General features: G+C 49.4%; 2 protein-coding genes across 5 annotated transcripts; one reads left to right on the top strand and one right to left on the bottom strand.

Annotated features, from left to right (window-relative positions):
• Positions 1 to 2,144: 2,144 nt before the first annotated feature.
• RPL3L (ribosomal protein L3 like) lies at positions 2,145 to 16,872 on the bottom strand. 4 transcript variants are annotated; one of them, XM_075117564.1, is made up of 10 exons: positions 16,527 to 16,872; positions 12,101 to 12,233; positions 11,074 to 11,242; positions 10,013 to 10,148; positions 7,525 to 7,711; positions 6,083 to 6,243; positions 5,563 to 5,664; positions 4,826 to 4,921; positions 4,059 to 4,178; positions 2,145 to 2,263 (listed from the first exon to the last, which is right to left on the bottom strand). In XM_075117564.1, exons 1-10 carry the CDS (start codon positions 16,545 to 16,547, stop codon positions 2,207 to 2,209), a joined length of 1,182 nt encoding a protein of 393 aa, XP_074973665.1. In that variant the 5' UTR covers positions 16,548 to 16,872; the 3' UTR covers positions 2,145 to 2,206. The 4 variants fall into 4 exon arrangements, with proteins under 4 accessions (XP_074973665.1, XP_074973663.1, XP_074973664.1 ...); XM_075117562.1 differs by lacking the exon at positions 12,101 to 12,233 and adding an exon at positions 11,870 to 12,062 and having other exon boundaries at positions 16,527 to 16,871; XM_075117563.1 differs by lacking the exon at positions 16,527 to 16,872 and adding an exon at positions 15,462 to 15,701.
• Positions 15,876 to 19,487, top strand: NDUFB10 (NADH:ubiquinone oxidoreductase subunit B10). Its single transcript, XM_048866170.2, has 4 exons — positions 15,876 to 16,113; positions 17,416 to 17,554; positions 18,198 to 18,337; positions 19,204 to 19,487. Exons 1-4 carry the CDS (start codon positions 15,966 to 15,968, stop codon positions 19,302 to 19,304), a joined length of 528 nt encoding a protein of 175 aa, XP_048722127.2. The 5' UTR covers positions 15,876 to 15,965; the 3' UTR covers positions 19,305 to 19,487.
• Positions 19,488 to 19,816: the final 329 nt, after the last annotated feature.

Genomic DNA, 19,816 nt, shown 5'->3' with positions numbered 1-19,816 from the left:
TTGTACAATGGATACTTCCCCCACCACCACCTTGAGATCCAGGGATGAGTAGCTCATAGACCCATGGGGTTAGAAGGGACCATCTAGCCTAACCCCCTGCCAAGATGCAGGATTTGTTGGGTCTAAACATCCCAGACAGATGCTGTCCAGCCTCCTTTGGAAAACCTCCAGTGAAGGAGCTTCCACAACCACCTGAGGCGTCTGCTCCATTGGCCGACTGTTCTTACAGTTAGGGAGTTTTTCCTGAGCTTTAATCTAACTTGGCTGTGCTGTAGTTTGAACCCTTTGCCTCTTGTCCTGCCCGCCGTGGCAAGAGAGAACAACTTTTCTCCATCCTTTTTATGGCAGCCTTTCAAGTATCTGAAGACCGCTTTCATATCCCCCTTAATCTCCTCTTTTTAAACTAAACACACCCTCTTCCTTTAGCCTTTGCTCATATGGCTGCATTCCACCCCTTTGATCATCTTGGTCGCTTGCCTCTGGCTCCTTTCCAGTTTCTCCACCTCCTTTCTATACCTTGGTGACCCAAACTGGACAGTCTTCCAGCTGAGGCCTAACCAGCACCGAGTAGCACTGGGCAAGTGTGTCTGGAGCTGGGGACGAGGCTTTCTGGGGAACTTCTTACTCTCCACTGCTGCTGTCCAGGAAAAGCAGGTTCTTCAAGGAATTCACCTAGTTTCAACTTCCAAAAAAAAGTATCCCCTCCTTGTTGGACCCTTTTTTCTGGAAGTTGAAGCAAGACAAATCCAGACTGGAAATAAGGTGTAAAGTTTTACCAGTGAGGGTAATTAAATCATTGAATACCTTACCAACGGTAGTGGGGGAGTCTCCATCACTGGCAATTTTTCAATCAAGATTAGATGTTCTTCTAAAAGATCTGCTCTAGGAATGATTGTGGGGCAGTTCTCTGGCCTGGGTTACCCAGGAAGTCAGACTAGATGGTCACAATGGTCCCTTCAGGCCTTGGAATGCGTGAATATGCATTCCACTGAAGTTATAGGAAGTGTACTCACTTCCACCCAGTCTGCATTTTGTCCTTGGTCACATACATACACAAAGCCATGATGCTCTTGGATACAGTTCTGCTCTTGGATACAGCAGTGTAAATCTGGAGTAGCTCCAGTGAGGTCAGTGGAGTCACTCTGGATTCACAGATCAGTGTAGCCAGAAGCAGACTGTGACTGATACTAGTGAATCAGTCACAGTAAAAATCCTCTCCAATACCTTGTCTGACCCTTCCATCCTTCTGCCCTAGGAATCTATGAAAGATGCAATCATCCTGCCCAAACGAGGCAGGGCAGAACCAGCCTTGCTGACATGCCCGGCTTTTCCAGGCCTTACAGGATTCATCTGTGCCAGCTCTTCTTTTCCTCTCCTGAAACAGATGCCAGCCAACAGGCACTGAGGAGGAAGGGGAAGCCTGGTCAGCTGGGGTCTCACCTGGGAGTGAAAAAGCAAAAGCAGCATCTCAGTTGCAGATAAAATCCCCCAGCTGGTGCTCCCGGTAGAGCAGGAGTGCCTCTGACATGCTTCTTCTGCAGCTTGCAGGAGGATTCCTCCCACTCCTGGCTGTGCCCAGTATAGCAGGAAAGATGGGAGAACTTGGTGACCTGAGGGCAGGCTTTGGGCCCAAGCCTCCCTCCATGGAAGTCGATAGCAAAACTTCGATTGACTTTAAAAAGGGGCAGTTAGCTAATGAATCCCAGAGCAGACTTATTATGCCCACTGGAAAGAGCCCTGCGTGGAGCTGCGCGGTCATCTCATTTCTGGGAACAGCCAAGGGAAAACGGCTTCTCCTTGCACTGCCAGCAAGGGTAGTGTACAACTGATGCCTTGTATCTCAGAGTGCCAATGGCCATTCCCTAGACAGCATGAAAGAATTAGAGGGCAGGATCTAGGGGTTGTCCCTGAGTCCCCAACAGACCCTTATACAGCTCAGCTAAGAAAAGGCATCTCCAGGGATCGGAGTCTCACTGGACCAGTTTCCCCCATGACTGTCTTCTCAGCAGCCCTGTGGATCTCAATACATGGGGAGAAGACTCTGGGATTGACTGATACCAAACTCCTCTTACACCAGACACTGAAAACAGGGACTAGTTTAAGCTTATTAATAACGGCACCAGAAGAAGACAGAACAGCTTAGGCCTGGTTTGAAGTCCCTTTATTGGAGGTGCCAGGTTACAGTGGCCATGTGTAATTCAATCCCCTACAATTCTTCCTGGGTTTCTGGCTTCTCCTTCACCAGCTGTTTCTTCTGAGGGCCCTAAAACACAAATGAACAGGTGAGAAGAAGAGATCCCATCACCACTAGCTGATGAGTTCAAGATCCACATTACAAGCCTTCCCCAAGTGTTACCTAGAAAGGCAGTAGGTGAGCTGGATGCTGTGGAATTTCTATTCAGATGTGACCACTTTTCACTGCACAAGGCTTGCAACACAAGCTGTTCATTTCTATTCCCTGGCTGCGAACTCTCAGCTCTCCTCCTGAACGGCAGCATCTGTCTAGCTGTGGTCTCTAGAAACCCTCCTAACCCTGGAGGAATGGGGGTAATGAATTGCCTGTCCCTGGACTGGCAGTTTGCTTAGCTGGGCAGCATGGAAAACTTCAATGACTGGTTTGCTACTGAGCCCAGCAAGCTGGCCTGGGGTGATTGGGAAGATTGAGTGGTAAAGTAATCATATTGATTACATTATAGCATCATGACTGTGACCAGATAGATGAGGTTGTGTCAGGAGAATTTCCTATACAATCCTGTTTCAGGAGATTGCATATGACAACTCCTTCTGAGCAGAATTTTGGAGTAGGGGTTTCTGGTTTGGGTTACCATCAAGGGGATAGATTCTCAGCTGAGTCAATGGAGCTACACAGATTTACACCTGCTGAGGACGGGGTCCCAGCTCTTCTAGTTTACAAGAGAGGGAGAAAATGGTGGTCCGTGCTTTGTGGGGCTATTGTTTTGCTTCTGCCCAGCTAAATGTTACTGAATTAAATTAAAATGTGGGGAAGGTTCTGGGTGCTCAGCCCTCAACAGGTGAAGTTCAGCTGCTTCAAGATAATGGGTTTAATAGAGCAGTATTTCTGTGGCCACTTAGGACTTAATCAATGTCACCATGCTGCCACCCTGGCCACTCAGAGGTGACAGCAGGGACAGAACTCATATCTTCCTGCTCCATAAGCTCAGCCCCCTAGCACATGAGCAAAAGGAGAATCTCCAGGAGTGGTCAGTGTCGAAGCTGCAGCCCTGTGCATTAACCTCCAGCCATCCCGAGAGTGGTGTGAAGGGGTTTTATAGCCAGTCCTTCTTACCTGGAGAGAAGTTAAACATATGTGAAACTGACTAGTCTAATACTCAATCGGCCAGATCCAAACCTGGTGTAAATCAGCATCGCACTATTGAAGTCATGGAGCCATGCTAATGCACACTGGCTGAGGATCTGGTCCACTTAGTATCTAGTCAATTTCACTTTCAGATTTATCCCACAGCACAAGGCGGTGGCGGGGTAGGCTGCAAACACTATAAAGGAATGTCTGTCTGGTTTTTTGTTTATAAACCCGTTTCTGCTGAGATTTTTAAAATGTATATGATTTGGGTATTGAAAAGCTTATTTACACAAAATCCCAAATATGAGGCCAAATCCGACCTGACCTTTTTCCTTTAAAAACATTAAAAGTTTAAGGCAGTCCAATCAAATCAAAGAAATGTACAATTAGGAGTGAAAGACACCATATGTCCAACAAGATGCTACCAACTTAACGGCTTGTTGAATGCACTGTGAGTGCAAACTGGTTGACCATATGGTACATTATTTGCTGGCTTTGGCTAGCTTGTATGACTCTCTCAACCATCATGTTCCCTCTTTAGCATTGTTTCTGGCAGCTGAACTGCCCTTTATGCAAGACAGTCCTGTTCATTGATTTGGTGGTCTTTATTTTCTGGGTCAGGTCGTCAGCTGGTGTTAATCGGTGTAGCTGCCTTTGAAATCGATTGAGCAAGGTTAATTCACACCAGCTGAGAACCTGGCCCTCTGATTGCAAAGCCAGCAGAGAATTAACTCACCATGAAAGCTCTCTTCTCTTGAGAAGTCTGGAAGCAGCCATGGCCAAACTTGGAAGTGGTATCAATGAACTTCAGTTCGATGGGTTCCAGAGCCCGACGGCTGCTGTGCACTAGAAGGGACTGGAGAGCAAAAGTCACAACACATTAGGCTTATGTTTAACCAGAAAGATGAAAGCATGCTTTGATGTGGGTGGAGTTAAGACATTTCATGCATGTCCATTAGCCAATCACTCCAGCAACAGTGGTTTCCTCCGAGACACACCCCGAGTAGCTTTCAGGGTAGCAGCCGTGTTAGTCTGTATTCACGAAAAGAAAAGGAGTACTTGTGGCACCTTAGAGACTAACCAATTTATTTGAGCATAAGCTTTCATGAGCTACAGCTCACTTCATCGGATGCACCCGATGAAGTGAGCTGTAGCTCACGAAAGCTTATGCTCAAATAAATTGGTTAGTCTCTAAGGTGCCACAAGTACCCAGAGTAGCATGACTTTAAGTGCCCTTGCCTCTCAGTTCCCACTTGGAACTGAAATGAAGTAGCAGAGTGTGTCAGATTATTCAAGGACCGCTTCCAACAAATGGCAAAACAGTTCTTAAGGGAGACGAGACTGGCTGATCTGAAACTGGAAACACCATATCAGTGAGAATGGCCTGGCAACACACCTCTCTGGGAAATGGCCCCCTGGAAAATCACTACATGACTCACAAAATGAGGTCCTTCCTTACGCACAGCCTCTGCACTTACTTTCGAGGGGGGAAGGAGGGGTTACCTTTCTGAGAGTGAGCACCCGTTTCTTAGTGCCCATGACGCAGCCCTTCAGCATGATGAAATCATTGTTGACTGCACCGTAGTGAGGAAATCCACCCTGCAGGAAAAGACAGACGACAAATTGCAGCGGTGAAATGTGTGGCTAACAGATCTGCATCAGGAAGTGACATCTGCTATAGCAAAGCAGGGTATTTATTATTTAATTATTAATCATCCTTCTTATTAACTAACCATTAACATGCTTTGCGCTTATCGTACGCAGTGCAGCCCGTCCGTGAGGTCTACAAATACTATTACCCCCATTTTACACGGGGGCAAGCTGTCACAGAGGATAGAGCTGGGGCTGCAATCTTTTGTTCAAAACCATTTTTTTTAAATGGGAAATAGACTTTTTGTCCAAACTGACATTTCCAACTTGGATGAGATTTTTCTGGGTTTCTGCTGACAAACCAAAAGCCTGTAAGGCAAAAAATGCCAGCTGAAAACAATTGTTTGTTGTTGTTTTTTGGATGTGGAAAAGCAAAAATGTTGCAACTTTTGGTTACTAAAAAAAACAAAACAAAACAAGGAATTAAAATCAAAATTCATGTGGCCAGAAAAAATATTTCCCAACCAGCTTTTCCCCAACAGAAACCTTAAGTGACTTGCCCCAGGCCATGTCTCTGGTCAGTGGCAGAGTCGGGAATGCAGAAGTCCCAGCTCCAGCCCCAACACTTCCTATTTCTTTAGCCCTTTTACCAGCGGTGTGATCGTCTTCTCAGTGACATCGTAGTTCGTCGCGGCACTGTTCTTCACTATTTTGCCATCTTGTATGTGGACCCCACGGCCAATACGGTAAATCTGGGTGAGAGCCCAGGTTGAAATGGAGTTAATGGCTTTAGGACACAGTTACAAACAAAGTGTCACCAACCAAGCACAAAAAACAGAGATGCCAGGTGGGGATAAAACACATAGGCTCATCTCAGATGTTGTCAGCAGGCAATGGATAGAGTACATCCCTGCCCATGGGCATGGACCACTGTGTCTGGACAGCGCCTAGCACAATGGGGTCATGGTCAGTGACTCAGGCTCCCACGCGCTATGGTAATAAAAATAATCAACAATAATAACATCACCAAACAAAGCCTTAAATTCCCTCCTGCCCTGAAATTACATGCATGACAGAGAGATGGCCCAGTACAGGAGAGGAGAGGGAAGGGGGCTCGAAAGGAGGAGAAACTGCACTAGGCCCAAGGGAGGTGTCACATCGGTGTCATACCTTCTTGTTGAGCTCTGTGCGATGGTGGTAGCCCTTCTGGCCAGCCCGGGCAATGGAGTAGCCCACCCGGGCTGGATGCCAGGCTCCAATGCAGGCCACTTTGCGTAAGCCTTTGTGAGTTTTCCTTGGGAGCTTCTTGGCATGCCAGCGGCTGGTTACCCCTAGGAAAGCAGGACGGGATGATACTATAGGAGGAGCCAAGGGGGACAGGTGGTGGTGCTTCAGAGCCAGAAATCAGAGCGAGTGACTGGGGGGTTTGTCTTATGTTGCATCTCAAGTTATGAGAAGACGGTGGGTCAGATTGAAGCAAACAGCCATTTTCAGAATCGGGGGCCCATGGACAGAACTGTACTCACTCCGCATTGAACTGACTGGACTACGGTGTGTCCCCCGCACATGTGCGCACACACACACTATGGTTTTGTCAGCACTGAAATGACCTTTTGTCCTTATTTTGTTTACCTCAGATTTCGGCAGGCCAAGTGCCCTTAGGGCTCCCATGAGAACTAAGCCCAAAACTAATGACAGGGCATTTTGAACCTGGTAAACGGAACCAAATCTGCTAAAAAGAGAACAGACGTATGGGAACAAATCCAGCGACTCTTTGGTGTCCCTCGTGAACTGAGGTGTGGGGCCTCTCTGTCTGGCTGCTGCTCAGCTGACATCTCGAGGACGACCACCTCTACTGGCACTAATTGTCCACCCCCCCCCGTCGATCATCTCGGATGATGAAATAAGGGAGTGAGAAATGAACCCCCATCTTGTCCTCCAGAAGAGGACCCCCAGGACATGGGGGGTTGCCGTGTACTGTCTGTGGGATGCTCGCACTACCATTGCCTCTGTTGTACCCGCTCTGGGACTAGGCATTTCACCAACACTAAAAACAATGTTTTAAAGAAATGTACAGTCAAAATAAAGTGGAGTCTGTTCTCCTGTGGATGTCACACAAGGTGAAGCTTTATGCATCAATGTTAATTATTCACAATGATGCATAGATTCTTCACTGTGTTTAATTGTGAATTACTATTAATTAGATGAGGTCAAGAAGCCATGCCTTGACAATCACAGATTAGTAAATAATGACTATTAATAATAATATTAAGTCCTCAGCACTCGTATGGCTTTTTCATCCACAGATCTTGAAGCACTTGACATAGCTGTCAGTGTCACTATCTCCATTTTACAGATGGAGGAACTGAGGTGCAGAGAGGGCATGCAACTGGCTCAGGGCCACAGAGTGAGTTGGTCTGAGCACTGGGATTATAATTTAGGTCTCCCGACTCCCCGTCCTGTGCTTATTCCACTAGAAAATGGCCTCCCCCAGGAGCATCAAGGAGGCCTCACAGCACAATACCCACGCAATGTGTAAGCATCCCTCTGCCCATCCTCCTCAGAGGATCCATGCCAAGCCCCATGGCAAAGGACCCTCCCTCCCCCTGTACCTTTCATCCCGCGCCCCTTGGTCACCCCGATGACGTCGATCATTTCGTTCTGGCTGAAGACTGCGTGCACAGAGACCTGCTTCTCCAGCTTCTCGTGAGCCCAGTCCACCTTGTCGGCCACTGTCCCGCCATTCAGCTGAATCTCCATCACGTGGGCCTTCTTCTGACGCAGCGGGAGCAACTTCATCTGCATTGGGCAGCAAAGGCCAAGAAATGACACCAGGCCTGTGGGTGTGAACGTGTTCCCAGGGGCAATATGTTCCCAGGGAGGAGACAGGGCCAGCTTGGACCCAAGCGGGCTGTTTGCAGTTCAGTCTGCCTGAGTCTAGCTAATCTGTCTACCCAGGTGTACGTAAAGCACCCACTCACTGTGCTGTCTCCCCAGCAGCGAAGCCCTAGATGTGGCATTTCAGGGTCTCTTATGCTTTTATTATATCTCAGCAGGGCTGCAGACTCCTGGCTGGGGAGGGGGAGAAGAGCACTCACCGGTGGGGGGTCCATTCGCCCTGGGAAAGAGAGAGGCAAGCAGGTGGCACCTGGCTTTACTCTCCTACCACCCCATCCAGCCAGCAGCATGAACAGGACTCCGAGGGAGCTGCCTCCAGCCCCTGCAGCTTGGGGACAAGTCAGCCTGAGAGAGAGAGGATGGAACCGAGAGAGGGAGAATCCTAGAGGGTCCCCCACAAACTAAACCCTGATGGGGAAAAATAACCCATCAAGCCATGAAGTGTCTGTTGTGTGAGTGAGACACACCCAGTGCGCACGCTCACTGAGCACACGCATGCGCACACACTCACTAAGCACACACACACTTTCACTACGCATACATCCCCATATGTGTGCACACATTTATATATGCATGCGCACACAGCATATATGTGTACACACATACTCTAAGCGCACACATGCGCACACACTAAGCACACATCCCCATGTGTGCACACAGCATGTGTGTATACACACATGCATGCACACACGCACACTTTCACTAAGCATATATCCCCTATGTGTGCACACATCTATATACGTGTACACACACACGCATATACACTAAGCATACACACTCACTAAGCACGCGGTGTGGCTAGGAACAGAGCGAAGCCCACCCTTCCTGGGGCAGCCAGGCACAGACAAATGGAAACTGGGCTCTGCTAACTAGCATTCACTGTGGAGTGCTGCAGAGAATCCTCTGAGCCCAGGGGCTGGATGGATTTTAACGGGAGCCTATCTGTGGGAACTGTGGGCGTCGCTGAAGCTGACCAGCTGTGCAGCAGCAGCATGGATACAACCACAGGGCCAAACCCCCCAGCCCTTACTTATAGGGGCAGTCCTAGCAGCTCCAACGGGACTATTCAGAGGCAGACTGGGGACTAGCCCAGCGGCGTTTTGTGCTATCGGCCTGCATTTCCAGCTGATTACTCTGCACCGTGGGCGGCCTTCTCCTCTCCCCAGCCTCAGCAGCACTTGCCAGCCCCACCAATGCAGCTCAGACCGATGCAATCCCACAAACGGCCGTGCGACCAGCCCCAGGCTCCCCAAGACTATCCCCTCCTCACGGTGCTAGAAGGCAGCGCTGCGGCATCATCTTCCCTCCCAGCGACCTCACGCGGTGTCACATCCCACTTTTCAAAATCAGCTGGTAGTGATGGCTGCAGCCCGGCCTGTCCATGTCACGTGGCCAGACACAACTTTAGAACTGCTGTGGCAAGCTGACAAGTCCGAACTAGCCCAAAGGGAGGCCTCTGTGCCCTCGGGCCAGCCCAGATCCTCCTGGGCTCTGAGGAGTTGAAAGCTCCCTAAGGATCCAAATTCAAATAGCCCCTGAATATCCAGTCGCTCTGGCACCTGGCAAGCCCTTCCCTGCAGCCAGGCTCACAGGTTATTTTTACCCCATCACCTGACACCAGTTGCTAATTTGAGATGAACTCATCAGTGGGCCTCTGACCCTTGCCGGGTGCCAGCGTTACACCGTTCACTGAGGGGCTTGGGAGCGATGCCTGCTCCCTCCCAACGAGCTTGCGAGTGCCTCTGGCACTTCCCACTGCGAGCCCTGTGGCTTCTCCGGGGTCCCGAGCAGCAGCAAGAAGATGGAAAACCCCAGGCCCAAGCCTTCCACAGGAGTCGGGGTGTCAGTGCCAGGCTCCTGGGAGAATCCAAGTGTAGAGACTTCCATTGTGCCCGTTGGATTCCCTCTTGCACTTTCAAATGGACAAGGTTGCTCTCTGGTAAGTGGCGGCAACGGTCAGCATGCACCTCCTGCAGCATGCACATCCCACATCTCCAGCACCCACTAACCTGCCTGCTACTCCAATCCCCGGACCAGTGACAAGAGGCCCCATCCCCCTCCCAGCCAACAAGACCCTCCATTCCCCTCCAGTGATGAGAAGTGCCCTGATTCCCACTTGCTAGTTGCTCTCAGCTTCCAAGCCCTCACCCCACTCAAACAGGCTCCTGGGGTCAAGCCACACACCCTGTGTGAAGTGCTGACCTGAGTGTGGACGATGACTCGAATGATCTTGCAGTACTTCTTCATGGCCGCAAAATCCTTCTCTAGCTGTTTCTTCCCGTCCTTGTCCTGCCATTTTTTGCAGTACTTGGTGAAGGCCTTCTTCTTACTCTTGTGCCTAAGGACAGGAGCCTTTTAATTATGCTGGAGACTGGAATAATGAAGCACAGAATCTCAGAAACACAGTGCAACATGTGTGACAAGGTTGCTTAAGTGCTTAAGGCATGCTATTGGAAGCATCATGCATCCATGGCTCATTGCACCAAGCTGACGTGAACACATGAGACCATTAGAGGGAGCTCAGAGTAGGAAATGGTGAAAGGACATTAATGGACTGACAGCACTTGTAATTCTGGCAGCTTTTTTTATAGAGACTCCAGTTGATGCCCACTGATTTGCTCACTTAGTGAAGTTAAAATACACCAACAAAAATAGAGCTAAATAGAAATGAGACAAACCAGTCTCTCTAGTGAGGATCACGGACATTTTAGGGGCCAGATTTGAAGGCATGTCTACACAAGTATTAAAGCCATAAGTTTGCTCAATTACAAAGACTCAAGCGATCACTTTCCCCACTGCCGCTCCAAGATTTGGGGAGTCAAGCTCTACAATGGTGCGGAAGGGCCACAGGCTAGATTTTGCTTTAATTTACACCCCCGGAAACCTGGAATTACTCTATTGACTTCAATGGAGTTACTTTGGTGAACCAATTACAACAGTGAGCAGAATCTGGCCTCAACTACGCGATGGATAATTAACCTGTGGAACTCGCTGCCACATCACCGAGACTAATAACTCAGTACTATTATTACACTAATCAGAAATTTGTGCGCACAAGTTTTTATTCACAGAAGCCAAAATGGTCGTGTCGCACAGCTGTGCACAATTAAACAGCTGCTGGATTTCACCCCAGAGGCGGCTGCAGATGGGCGAAGGATTCTAGTGTGGATACATTACGGGGAGCCTTTTGTGGCTAACATGGGGGTGGGGAAAGGGGACGCTGTTACAATTGCCAGGAAATCCATGCGCTGAGAGAGTCTTACCAGTTCTTGTAGAAGCGGCGTCTGCACTCATCGCTGAGGTGCTCAGCAAAAATGGTCCTGAAATTTCTCAGGCCCCTGGGGGTGTCTATGTATCCCACAAGCCCAACCACTACCAGAGGCGGAGTCTCCACTATTGTGACTGCTTCCACCTCTTCCCTCTTGGAAAGCTCTGAAATCAAAGGGTGTAACAGTGAATTCAATGTGAGTTGACTGCTCAGCGTCTCACAGGACAAGGTTCTTTCAGGGGAGCCAGGGGTGGCCAGTAATTCTCTTAATTAGATACCCAAGTTCATGGTGCTCAATGCACCTTCAACTACACTGTGTCCCAGCAGAGGGCAGCTGTCAATTGGTGTCTCCGTCTTTTATAAAAGCAAATTAGCTTAGAGCAGATGGGGATGCCAATTGCACAGAACTGGAGACCTACCTTTGTCTACTGCCCAGAAAGCAACACAACTTCCCCACCTAAACGCTGGGACCCCATGCAGAGTATAAGGGAAGTTATCCCTCCATGGGCCATTCACTGCTTGGCTTCTTTGCCAACAGGGAGCTAACTAATACCAGCTGTGCTGATGACCTTTGATATAACGTAGGAATTGCACTGAGAATGTCTAAACAGCTGCCAGATTATTTTTGGTCATTGGTGAACTGCCATTTCAAATCTAGGCTAGGTTAGAGAGGAAGGGCTCCATCACCCATTTCCAAACCCCAAGAGCTATCCATCCCAGCCGGCCATAAGTGACTTTTCCCTCTATTCTTTCCTGGACTCGAACTAGCTGATTCAATCAAAGCCTCTTACTCAGTCCTGGCCTGTGAACTTCTCGTAGGATGTGCGTCATGCCAGCTTTGTAACCCAGAAAGGCTGTCAGGTGGACTGGCTTGCTGGGATCATCCTTGGGCCAGGTCTTCACCTTCCCTCGGTGACGCCGGCTTCTCTTATGAGGGAGGAAGCCCAAGTGGCCATGCCTGGGAGCTGAAAACTTGCGATGGGACTGGGGGAAGGCAAGAAACAAAAAGGATTCAGTTTTACCTTCAAACCCAGAAGGGTATGGGCCTGAGCCAATGCTGACTGAAGACAATGGGAATCCTTGGACTTCAGTTAGATCATCTCTATGTATATTACAGATTTCAGGACAGCAGCTTGTTACATCAGGGCCCATCTGCTATATGGTGTTTAGAAATAAAAAAGAATTATATGAATTACAAAGACCATTACGTATCTCGCCGATGGATGGATAATCTCAAAGTCTTCGCAGACCTGAGAGAGGAAATTCACAAATAATTTTTTCCTCCATTTCCAGTAACAGAGGAAAAGATCTCCCTAAAGGGACAGATTTTTAAGTTTATAAATGTAGTCCCCAGCCTTTGCGTCAAAGCATTCAAGTCTCCGTGAAAACTGCTGACGAGGATTTGCTAAATAAAACACCCAGACTATAATTGTCCTTCTTTCAGCTAAGAGATACACAATGTTTTCCAGTTTTGCCCCACTTTGGCGTTCATTATTATTCTTAATATGTGTCATGGCCACACATAGAGGGCCCGGTCAGGGTTTGTACAGCATTGTGTGTGGTGCTGCACAAACCCAGAGTGAAAGCGAGGCCCTGCCTTGATGTCCATACATTCTCATCCAGACAAGCAACAGCCAATGGCAGGAACTAACAATTGGAAGACATGGGGGAGGGTGGACGAAGGAAACCATAAGAAGAACATGCACATACACAGGCCAAATATGTACTTTGTAAAGCAAACTATGAGAATTAACTAGAAAAGTTACAATCATGAACTCAAGCTGTGCATAGCAACCACTACCCCTTTGGAGGAAGTTGGACAAATTCTTACAATAGCCGCATAAAGTCGAGGTTAAGGGAATCAGCCCAGCAGCAAAGGGGTAAATTTACATTCACTACACTACAACTCCCTCTTGTTTATTCAGTAATTCCAGTACCAGGTTTCCCTTTCCCCTAAGCTTATTCTCCAACCCAAAGTGGAACTGACTGTTGATTTCAAGCCAGTTTCAAATGTACTGGTTTAATCTGCCGAATGAATATCTCAAGCCATTAAATGTTCTACCCTACAAGCTACAAGACATTAACATGGAACGTTACAGACCATGGGAAGTCTTCAGCACAGATCAGCAGCCCAACGAGGCAGTCACCAAATACCTCTACAGTCTAATACCTAAGATGTTTATCAGTCTGAAGACACAAATTTAGCTCCTGGCTTCATTCAACGCTATATTCATTTCATACTCAGCAAATCGGCCAGGGTCTGACTCTAACAACAGTTGATGTGGTAAAGGTCAATTGCCAGTGTCTTAATTTACCACAGAAACAAACCGAACATGAATGGAGGGAATTACAATTGCTACCTACAGCACAATATATGAAGACAAAATTCTGCCCTCATTTACACCTAGGCAACCCCATCACTCCCAGCTAGATAACTACATTCCTAATTAACTACCTCCAGAGTTTTTTTTTTTCTCATGCACGCCTGCCCTGCTGGCAACTCCCCAAGAGCAGGGGCCTAGGCCTGGTATTCCCAAAGGGGATGTTATGATTGCTTTGTTACCCCAGGGCAGGGAAGATTCCCCTCCTCTCAGCAGTGTGATTTCCTGTACTTAGCAGCACTATATTTAGAACTATCACTAAAGGGCAGCCAACATATTCCGTGTATATACTGCTACATAAATTGGCCAAATCCTGAGCTCAGACCCCGATCCTGCAACAAGTTCCAGGCAGGTGGATCCCTGACCCCACGCAGAGCTCATCACAGGACTGGGGCTTTCAATTCATACTCAGTCCAAACTCATCCATTTCTCTAGGTACGGACAGAGTAAGAATCTCAGGGTCCCCTCCCCACCCACCAGTCCTGTATTGTCGTCTCCTGTGCTCTGTTCAGCCCAAACAATGAGGGCTTTCACACAGTCAAACAGATCGCCTGGGGAGAAGCATTTCCTGATATCTCTTTAGCCCTTTCACTGTGCAACGCTGACACAGTGTCTATTCAACAGCAGTAACATTTCTTTAAGTGATGATATTTCATTAGACCTATTCAGAGAGGACATAACAGGTGCGTAGGCCAGCATCTGGTGGTGTGCTTTAGCTCAAGTAACTAGCTGTGCAGTAAGAAAGAGGTTAAAATCTATCAGTAAAGTATAATTTAATAGCCCTTGTTTGTTTTTACTCATTTTAGTTACTTGGGATCTGCTTAATCCTTTACTTTAGGTCTTCCATAGTCTGCCTATCCGGAGGCTAATGGGATCTGACAGGATATGTAAGAGTTAATATTGTCACCCATCTCTATGAAAATCAAGACTGTTCTGATTTTCAAATATTTTTCCTGGACCCACAAACAGCAGCTCACAGAGGTCTCCAAAATATCCCATCTTTGAGCAGAAGTGGGGTGGGGAAGGGAGATGCAAATACAATCCCTTCTTTCTTGTAGGTCCATGTTGTACCATACAGTATCATGTTGTGCTGGTACTTGCACTAAATGAAGATTTTAAAAAGAGAGGCAAATTGGCTGTCTGATAGGATGCCACCCGGCCTATGTTGTTTTCTCTTTTTTTACTAGCTTGGCTGAGGTTTGCATTTGCACGAAAACCAGTTAAACCTCGACAGATGCCAGATCTTTTCATATCTTTACATTTAGTAATAAAAATAAAGCCCCTGTCTGTGGAGAAAAAGTGACGGGCGTCATCACCGGATTGTTTTAATCCTTCCAAAAACAGCCCCATGTCTCACAACAAGTGAATGTTGCCACAATATCCAGCTAAAGCATCACTACAGGTAGCAGTGGGATTGCCCACGGTTAGTCTTCAAGGGCCTGATCCTGCCCCCTTTGAAATCTAAAGGAATTTTGTCCTCGACTTAAATGAGAGCACAAATCCTTCCCCCTCCCAAAAGCTCCAGAACCACTTAACCAGGGGCCTTTCATTTTTCTCTTTTCAAAAGCTGGCAGCATCACAACACGCAGGGCTGCGTGTTCCCGTGTTTCTGAGCGCAGCAGGGCACTCTGCCCGAGGGGATCCAGCAGCGCCCGGCGGGGGTTCCCACAAGAGGCGAGTCAGGGCTGCGGACTGGGAGTCAGGACGCCGGGGTCCCACTCCTGGCGCTCACCGCAAGCAAAGGCAGAAACAAGAGCCCAAGACCCCCAGCAGGCAGAGTCGGGGTTCCTGAGCTTTTCCCGGCCCCCGGCAGGGAGTCAGGGGGCTTGCGGAGTTTGTGCCATGGGGACTAATCGGTGGTAGGGGTCCCAGAGGGCTCGTGCCGGGGGCAGGAGCCCTGGGGCCGATCCCCCGGGGTGGCACAGCTCTTTGCGAAGGGCGGTTCGAGGCTCCCCGGGGGCAGTCGCTTCGAGGCTGGGAAGGGGGTCCCAGGGGTACTGACCCACTGTGGCCCGTTCCGGCCCGCCTGGATCCCGCTCTCCTTGGGACTGAGGCGGCCCTTAGGAAGGAGCGAGGGGTGCATGGGGCGGGGACAGCATTGCTGGGGGGGGGGCAGCCCCCCATTTGCCAGGCTCTAATATAATCACATATCACGGTGCTACATGCTGACCCCCCCCCGCCGGCGCGTGCTGCCCTGGCAGAGGCTCCCGCCGGCGGCATTCTCCGCCGTACCCCTCCCCGAGGCAACGACCGGAGGAACTACATATCCCAAGGGGCATCGGGGGGATGCGTAGCGCTGCGCATGCGCTTTGTCGCGCCCCCCCCCCGTTTTCTGCCCCGGAAACGAGACTCTCTCTCCCGAAGCGCCGCGCGGCAGGACGCTACCCTGGTTACGCAGGCGTCTCCGTCACCTTTGACCTTTGCCCCCCCTTCCAGCTTGTGTAGGGGCGTCGCCATCTTGTCCGGGCCGGCGGTGAAGGAGATTCCGGGCCGCTGCTGTGTCGCGATGCCGGATGACTGGGACCCGGAGGTGTACAAGGGGCCGCCGAGCCGCACCCCCGTCCCCGAGAAGCGGACGTCGCTGCCTAACCCGGTCACCATCATCCAGACCCTCTTCTACTACAGCGTCGACGCGCCGGTCACCTTCTTCCGAGGTAGCGGGCCGGGCCCCTGCCCTGCCCCGCCGGGTGGATCGGGCCCCCCTGCAGCCAAGCGGGGGTGGGTGCAGGGGGGCCCTTCCCCGCCCCTAGCCGTGCCCGGACGGCGCCCGCCTCTCCCGGCCCATCCCCGTGGAGCTAGGCCTAGCCCCGGGGCACGGCACGAACCTGCTTCGGGCTGCACGCTCGGGTCAGGGTTCACCCCGACCCCGTGCTGGGTCCCAGCCGCCTAGTAGGGGAGCCCCGGGCACCTCTCCCTGCCTGACAGCTGCTCGGCTTCATGGATAGGGTGACCAGACAGCAGCTGAAAAGGCGGGACAGAGGCTGGGGGTAATAGGCGCCTATATAAGAAAAAGTCCCCAAAAAACCGGGGCATCTGGTCACCCTATTCATGGACATCCCCAGCTGACCTGTTGCTGCCAGAGGGTCATGGGAGACCGTCCCCTCCGAGCTCCATCCCAGCCACGTGCAATCGCTTCATGATTCCCGCTTCATGAATCCCTGTTCGGTTTGTTCCCCCTGGGGCACCCGGCACTGGCCGCTGTCAGAAGACAGGAGACTGGGCTAGATGGACCTTTGGTCTGGCTCTTATGATCTGCCCCGGACAGGGCGTGGCACTCTGGGGATGTGTCCCACTCCCATCTGGCGGTACTGCCCAGTGCCAGGTTGCTTTCAGTGCCATGTGCTCTCTGGAGTCGTCCCCCCGCCACACTCCCCTTCAGGTTATGGCACTGATCCCTTATTGCTTTTTGATGGAGTCATTCATCAGTTCTGATAAAAGTGAAGAACGCTGGTTTCCCTTCCCTGGTTTGTTTTGAACTCCGTGGTAGAAAATATCAGGCTGATAACCCAGAGGGCAAGTGACCTGCCTGATTTTGTGACACTTAAGACATCGTAGTTAAGCGTTTACTGTATTTCCGTAGTGTTCCAGCTTAGCAGTCTCTCAGCAGAGTTAGTTCTGGAAAGTGATGGCAGATGGACATGCACCTGATATTATCAATCATTCCTGCCTAGTCAGTGGTACATAGGCTGTATAGAAAGTAACTCGAGATTTTGTTGCAGAACAGAATACATATTGCAAAATTCCTTTCATTTTTATTTTACAAGTCACCCAATACCTGTTAGGTTACTGAGACAATTTTTGTTGTGTGTCCTGTATGATTTCCATCCTAAACAAGAACTGTACCGTGTCCAGTAGTTGTTTTAGTTGGTTCTGTCCATCTCTTGTTTAGCAGGGTTTGAAGGAAATATTTGATTAGTACCTTGAAGGTGCATGAATGTGGTGGTTGACTCTTGCAGAATGGATTGAGCGCCAACATGCGAAGAAAAAATTTTATTACTATCATCGGAATTACGTCCGGGTGCCGGATCTAACGGAGTGCTTGGAGGATGACTACATATGCTTCTTTGAAGCTGAGGCGCAGTGGCGGAGGGACATGTATGTATATCTACTGCATAGCTGTCGTGGCTTTGGAGCCTTATTCCATTGACGAAACCTAGTGACGGGTCTCTTCGAGCACAAGATTTTTTTCCTGGCAGTAGATTGCTTGGGATTGGTATGCAGTTTTCATGTGGTTTGAAGCTGCAAAAATCAGTGGATTCCCTCCCCCCCCCATGGAAGTTTAGAAGCCTGTGCCTGATTCAGTCATAGCTTGTCATAGTAGATATTCCACACTGAGGTTTCCCCCAGCTCCTGCTCCACTTTAGGAAGCTTCTCTGTGGCTAGCAAAGCCAATAAGCTTCCTTAGAAGCTTATTTCAAATATTGGGCAGCTGCTGGTTTTCATCCATCCCTGACAGAGTTACAAGTATCTTTGCTGCAGCATGCCTGAGCTGGGCTCTGAGAGTAGAACCCAAAGATCACTACTGATTCTCCTTCTCTGATGCCACTACATACGGCATTGCTGCCAGGCTCCCGGGGCTTGATTTTGCTTAGTTCTGCTTCAAAAAAATTGTATCCCCTATTAAAGCAGCTAATAAAATAGCCTCTTGTTCTATCCAGAATGTAACTTATTACAGTATTCTCCAGCTGCAGGAAGTTATTGCCACTGCTGCCGTCACACTGATCTCTCTCTCACACAGGAAAGTTGATCAGGAAATTGTGAAGATAATTCAGGAAAGGGTGGGAGCTTGCCAGCAGAGGGAAGGACATAGCTTCGTTCAGAACTGCGCAAAGGAGATGGAGCAGTTTGCTCAGGTTGCTAAAGCCTATCAAGATAGATGTGAGTAAGGCCATTTAAGGCCTCAATTTATTTGAAAAATGTTCAGGTTTGACTGTGGCATGACGGGGGGGGGGGGAGAGAGCAGGAGAGGATGTCTACTATCCTAAACCTAACCTAAAGATTTGGAGACTGGTGCCCTCAGCTCGTGAAAGAGGGGCCCTAGAGCAACCCTCTTTGGTAAGTGCTCAGAAAGGAACTGTGGCTATGCTTTATTCAGAGCATGGGTGGGCAAACTATGGTGGCCTGCAGGATTGCCACCCCTGTGGCACCATGGGCCCTGTGCTGCTCCGGGAAGTGGCCAGCACCACATCTCTGCAGCCCCTGATGGGGGGAAGAGGGCTCCTCATGCTGCTCTTGCCTGTGGGTACCTCCCCCAAAGCTCCCATTGGCTGCCGTTCCCTGTTCCTGGCCAGTACCTACAGGCAAGAGCAGTGCGTGGAGCCCTCTTTCCCCCGGGGACGTGGTGCTGGCTGCTTCCCAGAGCAGTGCAGGGCCAGGCTCAGAGCAGGCAGGGAGCCTGCCCTGGCGCATACCACTGCCATCCTGGAGCTGCTCCAGGTAAGTGGGGCCAGATCCTGAACCCCTCCTCCCTGCCTGCACCCCAACCTCCTTCCCTGAGCCACCTTGTACACCCTACACCCCTCCCTGCACACCACAGCCCAGCCCTACATTCATAGCCCTGCATGCAGTCTCCCCACCCAGATGTCGCCCTCAGGCCAAAAAGTTTGCCAACCCTTGGTTCAGAGGATGGAACTGTAACGAAGGGGGATGGATGGTATTTAAAACCTTGTTAAAGTCTTCAGTGGGGCATCAAGCTAAAACACCTGATTGAACATGTCACAGCATTTCTTCTAATCTTGTTTTAGATGCTGATCTTGGTGCCCCTGGAACTGCCAGAAAATGTTTAATGAAGCAGAAACATAGAATGATTGCAGAAAGAAAAGCAAAAGTAGAAGCAAAAGATTAAGCTCAAATCTTCAATGTGTAGTATTTGAAGTTTAAGGTTTGAATACTGTATTATGTGACAGGCTTTGAGTGGTAGCTGTGTTACTCATTATATTATGTGAATCTTCTAATGTACCTGGATGCTGAGGCTTGTATGACTCAACTGTACAATAAAGAATTTGCAGAAAATATCTCTGCCAAATAACTAGGTTCAAGAGCCTATCATGCTGTCAGCCTTGCTAAGAGGTGAATATCAGCAGAACTATCAATGCCATTGTTGTAAAGAAATATGAGCAAAAACAGTGGTAGGACTCATCCTTGTACTGCAGAACACAGCAGCATTCCCTTCCCAGCCAGTTATGCACACTAGGAAAAAGTGCTCTAGCCAGGAGCAGACTGCAAGCAAAATTGTTCATCTTTATAAACTAACCAGGAAGACTTCCCTGAGTTTGGCATGAAAGCTTGAACTGTTGAGATTATAACTCAGGGGGCCCCTTCATCATCAAATGTGTCAGTAGATCAACGGTTTTTCAC

The sequence above is a fragment of the Caretta caretta genome, chromosome 10 (assembly GCF_965140235.1).
Source record: "Caretta caretta isolate rCarCar2 chromosome 10, rCarCar1.hap1, whole genome shotgun sequence".
NCBI classification, from domain to species: Eukaryota; Metazoa; Chordata; order Testudines; family Cheloniidae; genus Caretta; species Caretta caretta.
This window is presented reverse-complemented; position numbering and strand designations above follow the sequence as displayed.

Coding starts and splice junctions, on each gene's coding strand:
- RPL3L (XM_048866166.2), bottom strand. CDS start 15,542: ATGCACCCCTCGCTCCTTCCTAAGGGCCGCCTCAGTCCCAAGGAGAGC. Junction 7,712..10,012: donor GAGTCATCGTCCACACTCAG/GTCAGCACTTCA, acceptor TGCCCAATGCAG/ATGAAGTTGCTCCCGCTGCG. Junction 5,665..6,082: donor GCACAGAGCTCAACAAGAAG/GTATGACACCGA, acceptor GCTCTCACCCAG/ATTTACCGTATTGGCCGTGG.
- NDUFB10 (XM_048866170.2), top strand. CDS start 15,966: ATGCCGGATGACTGGGACCCGGAGGTGTACAAGGGGCCGCCGAGCCGC. Junction 17,555..18,197: donor GCGCAGTGGCGGAGGGACAT/GTATGTATATCT, acceptor TCTCTCACACAG/GAAAGTTGATCAGGAAATTG. Junction 18,338..19,203: donor TAAAGCCTATCAAGATAGAT/GTGAGTAAGGCC, acceptor ATCTTGTTTTAG/ATGCTGATCTTGGTGCCCCT.